Here is a 13554-nt window from a genome sequence, read left to right on the forward strand (position 1 = left end):
CCCCCCTCCACCGCGTGCCGCGACCCCCACCCCACTGCCCGGAGCTCGCACCAGGCGCCGCGCGCAGAAGGTTCCAGACAGTCCCAGTCGATCCCCGCGTCTTGGCTCGTCACAGGCTCGGCAAGTAGAGACGCGAGTGATCGATCTCCCCGGCCAGCCAGCCGGCGTGGAGGACGCGGCGAAGCCCTAGGGGGCGACTCGGGGGCTTTCTTCTGGAGGCAGCGGACCGCCCGGTGCAACCCTGCAGGTACAGTCTGAGGGTCCCTTTCTCCAGCGCACGGGAAAGTTGCTGGGTCAAAGTGAAAGGGCCTCCTGGGGGGAGACCCGGCACCCGCGGTGAAGGGAGACGCGCAGAGAGCGCACCTGGCACCTGCCGAGGGTGGGAAGTGTGACTAACCTCCAAGGCAAAGAAATGAGACGTACTGGAGTCATTGGGGAGTAGTGATCTTGGGGCCGTTCATACTGTTGTTCGCTTTTATTTGTGAAGGTGTACGATTTAATTTTTAAATGATGGCGAAGGAGCAGGTAAAAAGGTAAATCAATGAGCACGCAGCTTCACCGCTTCACCGGGCATTCTGAAGAAAGGAGCCGATTATAGCCCAAAGATAGCTTTCAGCATATCTTTAAGTCAACACAACTTTAGGACAAACGACTTATAATCAAAAACATTTTTAGTTCCCTCTCAGATCGTACAGAAAAGAGAACTAAAACAGACGTGGCTAAATGTATTGGAATTTTTCTGTAACTGTAGAGATTTAAAAAGATATAGAATATAACAAAATATTTCAAGTAAAAAACATAACTTTAGGCCACACAGGTATACCACTTTATATTCGGCAGAAATGCAAAAACGACTTAAATCCCATCAGTGCTAAATAGTGCCAAATAAAGGACTCAAGTATGTACAACTACTTTGAAAAATGATTCAAAACTTTAGAACTTTCCATCCAGCAATTTGTAAAAAACACTGGAGCTACTGTGTGTGGGAAGAAGATGGTCATAATGGCACTGTTCTGTCAAACTGGAAATAAATGTTAAGAGAATGAATGAATAAAATGGTACTTTATTCACACAATATTATGAAACTGAAAATAAAGGCATGGTGGATAAATGTGAGGGAAATTAGTGAAAAAAGCTGTAGATAAAATGTCCTATTTTCATAAAATTCAAATAGTATACAATGTGTTGGACTAGGAGTATGTGAAGATATGACACAAAGTGATAAACAGTTCGTACCTGTAGTTCCTTCACCTCTTTGCTAGATCAGTTGGAGAACAGCTTATTTTGTTTTTGTAGATGCTATAGCATGCCTCAGAGTAAGGTATGATGCATTCCAGAATACACACATCCTAAGGTTAAGAGTTCGTAACTGTTTTGCTCAGTTGTATCCCTGGTACCTGGCACAGTGCCTGGCACTCAGGTACAGCAGGTCTTTGAATGTTTTGTCATTCTGAAACATTCAAGGATCTACTTTTATGTCTTCTCCCTAAAATGTGTAATCTTCAAGAACTCACGGATGATGGTGAAGACTTACTCTATTGCAAAAGAATATAATGTATTAAACATTACATTTTAATGTTTGGGGAAGGAAAGGACATAAAGAGGACTTCTCTCTGCATATTATCAAACTCCCTTAGATAAAAGGAATCATTCCTCCCAGATCAATCATCTGGGTTTTGACAAATTATGAGAGAAATAATGAAGGGAAAGAGAACTTGCAGTGAGGGAACTGAAAACATGTCTGAATTTAAAGAGTAAAAAAAAAACAGTAACTCTGGGGACCATGTAAGTCAAATCACCACTAATAAAAACAACACTAAGATTAGAGTGAGACCAGCGTTTACTCCATTAGGCTTTTAGCAGCCCGGAACACTGGTAAAGAGAACTCTGTCCTAGAAGGAAAATTGAGTATTGACAGGGGCACCATCAAGGCCACTCCTGCACAGTACACAGGAAGACAGGGGACCAGCCCTAGGCTCTTCTTGACCACTGGGATTATCCCTTCGATGAAAAACCAAAGCACACTCCCTACTGCTTCTGCTAAACCTCAGGTTTCCGTACCTTCCATCTGCAATAAAGCTTAATGCATTTCATCAAGGATAACATGAGATCCTTCTCACCCCCAGCCACCTCACCCTCACTGACGGGGGTGCCCGCTGCCTTCAGGCAGGCCCTGGCAGCAGGGCAAGGGCTCTGTGAACCGTGTCCAACTTGATGCAACATAGGGCTTGCACAGTTTGGACTTGGTCTTTTCAAACTGGAATTCTCCACCATTCACACAAGAGTTCTGAAAAGTTTTATTATAAAACAATGACAGTATACAAGTTTACACATCATATTTACATTGTATTCGAAATACATTATAGCTTTAATTTATGAACAGAAATGTCTTTCTTTTTCTTTTTCTTTTCCGTTTTCTTTGCATCACTGATTTGCATTTTTACTTGATCTTGTAATTTAGAAAAGAAGGCTTGAGATGACTTTAGGGCTTTGTCTTTACCTTCATCCTGTAATTAAAAATAATACACACTCATGTTTATAAACTGTAGTTACACAATTGTGATTGCTATAAATGGATAAAAATGATCAGTGAGTGTATAGAAGCTTAAATGTGAAAAAGGCTAGAAGAACTAATGCAAAACATCACTCCACTCAACACCAGCATTACAGGCGTTCTGCGCATCTGGCAAAGGGGGTGGGAGAGAAAGCATGGCCAGGCCCACGTCACCGTGAGGTCCCTGAGCTGAAAATCCCAGGCCTCACGGGTAGCCTCTCCCTCTCTCTCGGGCTCAGTCCCTCCAGCTGACGTCACCCACAGCTTGCCTTTTGCTTCCCCCCAAAGACACTTCACCTAGCCCCCATCCTTACCTTGAGCAGTGAAGCTTTGCCTGTTTTGGTCAGCTGTTTTAGCTTCTCTGAAGCCACTGCTTTGCTGTATTTCCCTTCTTGATCTGGGTTGCTCTTTTCAAGCAGTTTTCTCCGCTTTTCCTTTTCCTTTATTTTCATGCGCTTTTGATACTTCTTTTTCCTCCGTTCTCGTTTCTTGTCTGTAGCTGTTTTCTCAGCAGGTGCTTTTATATCTCCAGCTTTATTTTTCTCCTGTGAAAAAATAACCACTGGCATAGTAATTAATCTCACCTAATAACCCAGAGCCAGAGGAAGCAGTTCGCAGAATGAGACCCACAGGCCAGCTCTGGCGTCATTGTACAGAGCGGCCCCAGCTCGACAGCCTGGCGCGTGGCCTGTGGCAGGCCAGAGTCACGATGAAGGACTTCACCAGGGCAGCCGGGACAGCGGGGCTGATGAGCTCACACTGCGGAAGCAGGCCCCGTGGCATGTAAGCGCCAACGAGGGCTTCAGGGGCACCAGCAGAGGTGGGCCCCAGGCCCCACTGCTGTGAGAACCTCTGGGATAGGGGCGGGGTTCCCAGAGACGGAAGGGAAACATCTCTCCAAGGAGGATCAACCTCCTCTCTCTCTCCAGCTACACAGCAGCGGGCCCTGAAGGAGTGGCGTGGGCGGAGCAGCAGTGGGGCAGGATAAAGGCGCTTGTGCTGGGCCAGCAGGGAAGACACCATCACTGCTGTGTAAGGCGTGAGCGTCGTCGTCCCCGGTAAGGGGCCCCCTGCCTCTGGTCCGTAGAGCTCCTCCCAGTCCCTAAACGCTCTACTCTAGACCCGACTCCGCTAGTGATGTGCGTGAATGGCTAAAATAAGGGCGAGGGTTCTGTGAGTATTAAACTTAACCTCACTGCTAGTTTTAAACTTACTAATTTTCAAATTGGTTTATTAAGGAGATACTGATATCAGACATCACAAACAGTCTTAGTAATAATTCTAGTTGTGCCTGAGGTACCTGATCACAGTAAACTGGTATTTGACTACACAACATTATTCGTTTCAATGTACAGAGAAACTACTGAGTTAGAATAGAAACCAAAATCTTGAAAGAGACTAAAAAGTGGAGACCTGTCACGTATGTACCAAGCCACCTTTACCTTGACTTCCTCTGGGGCCAGGAGAGCTGCGTCACTAACGCTCACAGGGGCTACTTCCTCCATGGTTATGGCTGGCAGATTTGACACGACCTTAATCTCCGGAACAGGCTAGAAAAGAGACAATACGGTGTTTAAGCAGGAAATCAGAGGTACCCTAGTAAAACTACCTCAACGGGACCCTTTTCTAGTACAACATACAAAACACTCTGCGGGATTTTTTAAAACGTGAGCAGTGCTGACGCGGCGCCCTGTGCTAGCTGGGAGCACAGCAGTGCTGGCGGCAGGCGGCTGCCTGAAGGCCCTTACGGCTCCGAGACTTCTGGGGCTCTGCCACTCCACACCGCACCAACAGCACTTGTTTCTGCACTTTTCATGACATTTCTACCACACCCAAAACCAGCTCCTCATCTGTTATTAAACGCTTACCATCTGCCACGAATATGGACATTCTCAAACAAGCCTATTGACTTTTAACAAAATCTGTTTTCTGTGAATATTATCATTTTGCGTTTGGTTGTGGAATGAAGGCTGGCGGTAAGAAATATATGGGAAAAGTCACAAGGAAAATGTTTTGCCAAACAAGAGTGAAGATAAACTACTTGATAAAAAATTTTCTCACCTTCAGGTACTAAAAACAGAAATATCAAACTGCTTGGGAAAGCTAAAGCACTACTGAAATAAAGCCTTTACGTTTTTCATGAAAACTATTCAAGGAGAAAGGAAAGAAGGCAGCGGCGACCCGAAGGGCCACCTGCTGTTTTTTCTTTATCCAAGAATGGCCCAAGAAACTCACCCTGACCAAGGCAAAGAGAGGGCAGTGGCGACCAGTCATGGCGCTTTCGCGGGGCTCACACTAGTCCTCGCACACCTCTGAGGGGCCACCAGGGGCAGGGGCCCCGTCAGCCGGGCGTAGGGGTGCAGGACACCGCGGGCCTGTGGCAACTCGGGGTTGACACTCACGAGGAAGGGCTCCCCCACACGGCCCATCACGGACGCCTTTCCTTACCACAGTCCCGCCCTCCTCTGGATCCTGGCCCCCAAAACAGAGATAAGCCACAAACACAACAAAGGCCTGGACTCCCAGTTAGAGAAAAACATCTGTGTGAAATAAATCATTTCCTCCCCTGAGCTGCCGTTCATTATTCATTTGGTAACATGCACTCCAGCCTACAACTTAAAAAGGAGAGGAGGAATGCCTGCTAATGTACCCTGAAACCAAGTAGAGGACTGATCTCACAGAGGTTCAAAGAGAAGGCCCTCCCTGGTGGCGCAGCGGGCTAACGCACAGCACTAAGAAGCTTAAGCCTCTTAAGCATGAGTTCAATCCCTGCATGAGTTCGATTCCTGCCTGCCCCTGAGGAGATCCACATGGCTGGCAGACCCCTTCTGACCCGCCCGCTGCTCCCCTCAACAGTGTACTTCGTCGATCTGCCTGTTCTGCTCCCCACTCTGTCTCTGGTGAATCCTCTCACCCTCTGCATCTCTGGCCTGTACCCCAGTTCTGTCTGGATAAATAAATAAATCTTTTTTAAAAAAAAAAGTTCAAAGAGGTACTAAGTCACATCTGCTATAGCTATCGCTGAAATGCCACACACTTACGGGTTTAGGGATGAAGTGGAAGTGTGAAAGGGCATCCAATTTTAAGAAGAGGGAATCCATCATTTTCTGAATTTCTTTGTGTTCTGGATTTTCTTCTTCTGCAGTTTTTTCCTTAGGAGTTCAAGTTCAACAACGTGAGACCAGTGGAATCAGAAAACTGTTTGCTGCTGCTATTAAGTGACTAACAAAATCTGGTAGGATCTTTTAGAATCTAAATAAAAACAAAACAAAGCACCCTACCAACCAAAAATTCTGAACGAATTCAGACCTTATAAAACATCAGTAACTTCAAAATGTTAAAGATCAGTGACTTCCAAATTGCGGCACAACTGTTAGAGCTGGGGGTTCTAACTGGCTGTGAAAATAGTGGGTGACTCGTGTCTAATCGCAAACTCCCCCCCAGCTCAATGTGAACTTGGAACCCCTCTATTCCTAGCATGTGTTTCACACTGAAGAGGAGTCCAGAGCTCCCAATTTCTGTTCTGCAAACTTCCAGGTCACAGAAGCACCCAGAGGGCTGGTTCTTGCTTGGCCTCTTCCTTTACCAACTGTGGCTTTCCTCAGTGCCTCCCTTACCTGATGGAGCTTGATGTATTCCTGTTCATAAATTTCAGCAAGGCTCAATTTACTCTTTTCATGGTCTAATGTTAAACGCTTTTTATATTCATACGCATCTTCCTTAGGTTTTTCTTTGCGAACTACATCATCCCAAGCCTGAAACAGACGTGAAAGGGACATGGCATGTAAAGCTATCATTTCTTCTAAAGATGGTAAGACTTCCTCTAGAATATCTATCAACATTTGCGAGTAAGTAAAGTGCAGCAAAAAGGAAATTTTCAACTTCAGAAATGAATATTGAAGTCTCAGAGTCAATATTGTGAAAATCAAAGACATTATTCAAACATCCTTTTTGGTTTTTTGGGTTGTTTTTGTTTTTCTTTCCTCTCTGTGCCTCCCCATTTGTTTTGTTTTAAAAGCGTCTTTCCCCTGTAAGGCCACCAACCTTGACTATAGCACATTTTCCTATCAGTTTATTTAAAAGTCAAAATCAAATCTGCCTTGTTTCATGTCAAATTCAGAGACACTGCTAAGGGTAGCAACCCTTTAAGCCTTTCCTATTTTAGACACAGAAGTACAAACAAATATTATACATGCTATATAAAGTCAACCTTTATTACACAAATCATATATATAAGCTTTAATCTACCTATACAAAGACCAATTTTAAACCAAAATCTCGTGGCTAGAATCTTTACATTTGGAAAAAACAGGCCTGTCATTTTGCATACCAGATACTGTGCCTAGACCAAAAGCCCCACCACATCAGTCAGAAAACAGCTCCTACGCCCACCACTCTCCACCAGCTTCACCGCGCGACTTGACGGGTGTCAGTAAGTTCAGGGAGACCGACAGGGGCTCCAGCTACCCCGTTCTCCTCAGGCACTACAAAGGCAGCAGCTCACAGCAAAAGCTTAGGAGCGCCTGGGACTTTCAAATGAAGAGCTGACAAACACAAACCCTCTATTAAAATGAGCAACATTATGCACTCTCACAGCACACCCCTTAGTTCCAAACATTCAGGGAATTTTAAATTCAGTTATATTTCATTCTTACTAACCTGATCTTTTATCCTCTGCTTAATGATATCTTCTAGCTGAAGAGTGGTTTCCTCTGTGATTACAGGTGCTAAAGGAAATATGGTATGTGCTCATTAGGTTGATGTAAATGGTTGGTCACTGGATGAGAAGCATCAACAGCACCTGAGAATTTGCCAGAAATGTGAACTCTTGGGCCCTGTCCCAAACCTCCTCAGTTCAGAAAATGGGGAAGGAGACACCTGTTTTAACTAGTCCTTCCAATGTTCAATCCTGTTGTGAGAGCCACATTCTCTTTAGCACTGAAATAAAATGGAAATTCATTTTGACTTAACAGGTACAAGAAAAAGCTCGGTGAAGTAATGAGTGTTCCTGGCTAGAGCTCACAATCTATTCAGTAGACAGTAACTGACAGAAGAGTCTTGTAAACAGAGCACTACAAGAAGTCTGGTGATGGCCGAGGTCAGGTTGGCATCATTATGGTACTAGAATTTCTTGGGTGGATGAAGGAGAGTGTTCTAGTTCCTAGAAGATATGTGAAAGCAGCAACAGGTGAACTGTCATAACCCTGGCAATTTTCAAAGATTCAGGGGGGAAACACACCAACAGAGTAAACAAGGCGAGCTTAACAATTGGAGAATCCAGCTGAATGGCACACAAATGAAAAGTTTTTTAAAGCGTTTCTGTATGTCTGCAAATTTTCAAAATAAGAAGTTGAGGTAAAAACATCACCCCCAGTCTTTTGTGAAACAGAACCAGAGAAGGCCCAGCAGGGAGAACCCCACCTGACCCTCGAGGCCCACAGGGCACACCTACCCATGCGGACGGCGTGGTCAAAGTGCAGGGTCTCCTCCAGGAGGCTGTTCTCTGGTCGTTTTTGGGCTGTTATTTCCCCTTGAAGCTGCCAAGGTTTTTGTTCCAACAACTCTTTTTCTAAAGATGCAATTTTTGCATTCATCTAAGAAAGTAACAAAAGGAGTTATCACACATTTAAAGAAAAGAAACAGTTTATTGTATAAAAGCAAACAGGATTTCTGAAGTCAAGCAAGAAATGTATTGTTGAACCTCAATACAATTCTTGTTTTTGTCATCATTTTATTCTGCCAATAATGACTTGCTCTCCTGCTGCTTAGTGGGGTGACAGGAGCTACAGATGACTCCTTTTCCCACTTATTTGCAATGTCACATTTATAACACATTAAATGCCCTCAGAATATCCAACAAGTCCTCACTTAACGTCATTAATATTTAGCTCAATGTCTGCAGGGGTTGTTTTTCCTCATCAATGACATAATGAAAGGAAGTGGAACAAACTACACCATTGTAGGCCTGCTTCTATCTAGACAAATGATCTATCTACAATTACTTTTAACTAGAGCATTCCAAGATCAAGTAATTTTTTGATTAGAGCATTAGCTTGGCTCTTGACTTCACAAACCAAGTTGTAATTCTCTTCACTTCTACAGTGATATAAGGATACTACGTGTCAGTTGTCCCAGTTGTCTTATGGAGTTCTGTTTCCCAATCTTTTTCAGTTCATATGCTTGTTCTACTTCTGGTTTTTTGCCTCCTATCTTTTCCTTTTGTAGTTGCACTTGCTAACACATCTTGAAAAATGTAAAATTACGGTGGCTAATAGTAATAATGGGTATTGCCATATCCTTGACTTAAAAAAAAATAGTCATAAAACTTCACCATGAAGCACCTTTGGTTTGAATACCTTTGTATTTCACTAAGAGTAAAATAATTAGATGCGGACATTGAATTATTTAAAGTGTGCGTGTGTAGGTGACCATATAGTTTACATATAGATACCTATTACAACTAAGAATGCAATTAATAGAATTTCTAATTCCAAATCAAGAGAATGAGGCACACTCCGTTGTAGTGGTATTATTCTTTTAATGTGCAATTTTGAATTTTTGTACCGCTATTCATGAGTGTGTGTGTTAACATTATTTCATCAGGTTTAAATATTCACATTATAATGTCACAAGAGAAAAAATTTGGAAGCTTTATTTCACTCTTTACATGTGACATTTCATTCTTCTGAAATGTCACAAAGAAGTAATTTGTACCAACTATAACAAGCATGTTTGAGATGATTTTAATTAAATTTCAAATTACGTAGGACTCACAAGAGTTATCTATGAGCACCTCAAAAGGATAGCCTCAGAGCTGCTGAAACACCTACAAGGAGAGATTCATGGGACAGCAGTCAGGACAGACACACCTCAGGCACGAAGACACCAGATATGGAAGAAAGAAACGGGTTTTACTGATGGGTCAGAATGGAAAGCTACAGCTCAGAAACGAAACCCTGATTTTTGCAAATTAGCTGCTTTCCACTATATACTTACTGTTTTAAAACTGTAGCAGTTTTAAATATTTTTTTTGTTTTTTAAAGGATGATTTTCATGTTTCCCCAAGAAAATCACGACATATTAAGCATGCAAAAACCCTTAAATTCTTAAAAATTACCTTTTCTTGTCTTATTTCAAAGGATGATTTAACTTCATCAGAATCCTTTTTTACATTTAAAGTGTCTGTGTCTTCAATTTCTTCATTGTCAGGCAAATCAAAGGTCACTCTTTTCAAGCTTTGTTTATGTGGCTTATTGTCCTCATTTTCTTCAAGGTCACTCTCTTCATCCCTGTAAGACCAAAAGACAGTGAAAGGAAATATATTATCTTTCTCAAGAAAAAAAAAAAAAAAAAAAAGGAAATAAATAAATCTTCTAGTAATAAAAGCTCTTCTTTAGTATATCTAGAGGAACTCAATTGTCAGCACTTCTAAAGTCATTCCATTACTAAGGAGCAAAAGAATTAGGCAACATGTATCCAACATACCAAAAAAAATTATTCATCAATCTATAAAAAAAATTCCTCTCACAAAAATAACTATAAAGGATTTACTGGCACAAAAAAGAGGTCAAAGTTCCTTGTAATAAAGGTTGATTTCTATTGCCAGTGATGTTTTTCTCCATTAGGTGATCACTAACATCCCTCATGTCCAGACGTTCTTCTGTTTATCTTGATGCCATATGATGTTAGGATATGATGCCTACTGTTTGATTTTAGCAAATCTAACTTAAAACAAATACTCATTTGACAAATATAAGTGTATGTATGATTAGGTGCACAACAATTATATTACATCAACAACAATTCAGAATACTCACGTTTCAGAAAAGCTTTCTTTTCCCTCTTCAGCAATTTCTTCCTCTTTATTTGAAACCAGCTCCTCATCATGAACCCCAGCTATGTCTTCATCACTTCCAACTGGGTCAAAGAAATCTTTGTATTTCAGATCTCTAGAACTTTTACCTGACTACAACAAAAATACTTATTACTTTTACTTAAGGATAAGAAAATACATTAAATCATGCGTATAGGTTTAGGTTATTGACTAAGAAAAAACAGCAACTCATAAAACTACTTTAAAGTCATGAGAACATCTGTGCCAAGACAAGTAAGACAAAATTGATAAGAAGCACAATATTCCCATCTCTAAATCTACTACAATTATTTCTAAAACATTCCTGCAAAGTATACAACTGCCTTCATGTTTGAGGGGAAATTCTGAGTATCTCTACCATGTGGAATTAAGTTTCTTAAGCTACAAAGCAAAGGAAAGCTTCAGTTTAATTTTTCTAGCCATTTTTTTTTTCAACTGACCTAAGCAAAATTTCCCTGAATCCCTGGTAGATTTTGAGCTATTTTAAACCTCTTTTTGAGAAACAGAGCAATACCTAAATTGAAGTAGGAAGTACTTTTTCTTCTCCCAAAACTTTACCTTAAGATTTTGACTTCCAAACAATCCTCCCTCATCTTCATCAGAATCAAGATCTTCAAAAAAATTAACATCCTCCTCCTCATCCTCATCCTTTTGTTCCTCTTCTTTTTCTATCTTTTCTAAAAAGTTCTCCATTTCCGACAGTTTGAAGAATTTATCATCTACTATAGACTTTTCTCTTGATTTCCCAGGCATTCTGTTTTGCACCTTGCTCTGTTTTTCCAATTTGCTGATATCAAAATCAAGATCAGAATCCTCATCACTGAAATCTGGGCTCCTTCTCAGATCAACTTTGCTTGGGTGTTCAGCTTTCTCACCCGCTTCAGAGTCATCATCACTCAGGTCTGCCATGTCTTCCTCCTCCAAATCTTGCTTTAGGTCCTCCTGACCATCAGCCTCCATCTCCGAGCCATCCTCCTCCACCCCGGAGCCATTCTTCTCCTGGGGGGAATCATCCTCTTCACACTCCTGCTCTTCAGTCTCTGGGAGAAGACTGATGTCTTCATCTTCAATGGTGTCAATGACTGTATTCTGGAGGTACTGTAAAACTGGCTCATTCTGCAGTTCCAGTTGTTGCCAAATCTGCTCATCATCAAAGTTATCTATCACCATCTTTTGTAGAGGACTTCCACGGATCCTACCCTTCTCCATTATTTTATTAAAGTCATAAAGTACTTTTGTTAAAGAAGTGAAATTTGATGCCAATCCATCTTGAACCCTATTAAGGAGGCAGAAGGGAGGAAGCTAAATGAATTTAGAATTATAGGTAATAATGGCATAGCACTCTGAATTAAACGGGAAAAAAAGCCCAACTCTTATGCAAAATCAAATTTGAATGAAATGGCAAATTTTAGTATAAATTCTGACCCTTAAGAGTATATTAACTTACCACACTGATATATAAAAAATAACACATAATTATCTGTGAACCTGATGCAATGATTTTAGGTGGGAAACTGTTACAGATCTACCTAGAAATAAATATATCTTGAATTCTACCCTTAATTTCTCAATTCCACTATGTTACATACTGTGCTACTCATCAGCTAGCCAGTGGTCAACATTTGCTTTAAGAGTGGTTAGAACACTTCTCTGAGGATGTCCCATCTAAAACCTAAATATAAGAAGGCAGTCTTTAAAAAAATCTGGAAATATTTTAGGCCAAAAAATACGTTAGGCTGAAGAAGCAGCAAGAACAAGTTTCCTAAGATGGAAATCAGTTTGGTGAGTTTGAGAAACACAAAGGCCAGCATGGTCTTTACTGCTGGGGAAGAAGGTAGCAAGTAAGGTTAGAGAAGTAGGTGGGAGCCAAATTGTACCACTATGAGGAAAGAGTTTGCCATTTTAAGTGTAAAGACACGTCATTAGAAGGTTCTAAACAAAGGGAAAAAATAACCTACTTTATGATTTGGAAACATGACACAGAGGAAAAGGAATGAAGGTACAGTAATCAGGAGGTTAATACAGCCTTCCAGGCAAAAGATGGAGAGTTGGTAGGGTTGGACCAGTGGATACAAGAAGTTGTCTAGTTTACAAACCAGCTTAGGGATAGAACTATCAGCATTTTCTAATGAATTAGAGTTCGAATGAGAAAAGGCCATCAAAGAAGTCAGTTACATATCTGAATGTCTGGGAAGACAGAGGTGTCATTTACAGAGATGGGGAAGACAGATGATGGAACATGGGTAAAGATTTTTAGGGAGAGCAGGTTATAGGGGAGTAAATAGAACAGTTCATTCTGGACAAGAAATTTGAGATGCTGAGCATGTACAGTTGTAGTTACTGTAAGCCTGGGGTTCACGGGAAAGGTTGCAGTTTAAGGTATAAATCTGAGTCGTAATTTCATAGATTGTTTTTAAGTCCTTCAACAAAACACAACGAACTTGTGCTGGGTAGAGAGAAGATATTCCTAATTTGCAAGAAGCTCCGGCGGGGGGGGGGGGGTTGAAGAGACAGACTACTAATAGAGTATGATGGTGGGTAAACACTGAGCATTTTGGGAGTAACAGCAGCCAAGCGACAGAGAACTAGAGGGGTGGGAGAGGGCGTTGCATATGCCTCTAGAGAGGCCTTGGCTGTTAATAAGTGAGTCTGGGTTGATTTCAACAGCACACGACTGGGAGAATCGCACTGCGCCGCTTCGGACAGTTTTTAAAATGTTGACAAGACTCCTAGCGTAGACATGTGAAATCTGGGGTAAAGAGATCTGCACTGCCTTTACTGTCACTCTACTCCAGAACCTGTTGGGGGCGGCTACCGGCTCCCACGTGCGATCGGGGCCGCACTCCCAGTCCCGACCCAGCGCACTTACGTGAGGAAGCATTCTGGCCGGTCCGTGGCTTTGTCCACCTCACTCAGACACCGCTGCAGCGTCCGCCGACGCCAGTCCTTCAGCGCCATCGCCGCTAGCAACTCCAACCACCGCACCACATGCAAGGAAGCGGGATACCCGGAAACCGCCCCAAAACACGAGCCCAGCGCAACCTGGAGCCGAGAGGCAAAGGTTCCGCGACGCGGAAGTTCCGGACCCACCCCCTTCCAAGAGCCAATGGCAGCACGAGCACTGTCT

General features: G+C 42.2%; 2 protein-coding genes across 2 annotated transcripts in view; both read right to left on the bottom strand.

Annotated features, from left to right (window-relative positions):
• The window catches only part of FAN1 (FANCD2/FANCI-associated nuclease 1), a 16671-nt gene extending 16584 nt beyond the window's left edge, over positions 1-87 (bottom strand). Inside the window, exon 1 of the mRNA XM_004693077.2 lies at positions 52-87. The gene's annotated coding sequence lies outside the window, so the exon portion shown is untranslated. The remainder of the gene's footprint in view (positions 1-51) is intronic.
• A 2196-nt stretch (positions 88-2283) lies between these two features.
• Positions 2284-13422, bottom strand: MPHOSPH10 (M-phase phosphoprotein 10 (U3 small nucleolar ribonucleoprotein)). The gene is made up of 11 exons (XM_004693078.2): positions 13297-13422; positions 10986-11703; positions 10372-10520; positions 9672-9843; positions 8007-8148; positions 7214-7281; positions 6172-6309; positions 5596-5706; positions 3997-4104; positions 2869-3099; positions 2284-2507 (listed from the first exon to the last, which is right to left on the bottom strand). Exons 1-11 carry the CDS (start codon positions 13383-13385, stop codon positions 2361-2363), a joined length of 2073 nt encoding a protein of 690 aa, XP_004693135.1. The 5' UTR covers positions 13386-13422; the 3' UTR covers positions 2284-2360.
• Between the last annotated feature and the right edge of the window lie 132 nt (positions 13423-13554).

The sequence above is a fragment of the Condylura cristata genome, unplaced genomic scaffold (genome assembly GCF_000260355.1).
Source record: "Condylura cristata isolate star-nosed mole 26May11 unplaced genomic scaffold, ConCri1.0 scaffold00035, whole genome shotgun sequence".
NCBI classification, from domain to species: Eukaryota; Metazoa; Chordata; class Mammalia; order Eulipotyphla; family Talpidae; genus Condylura; species Condylura cristata.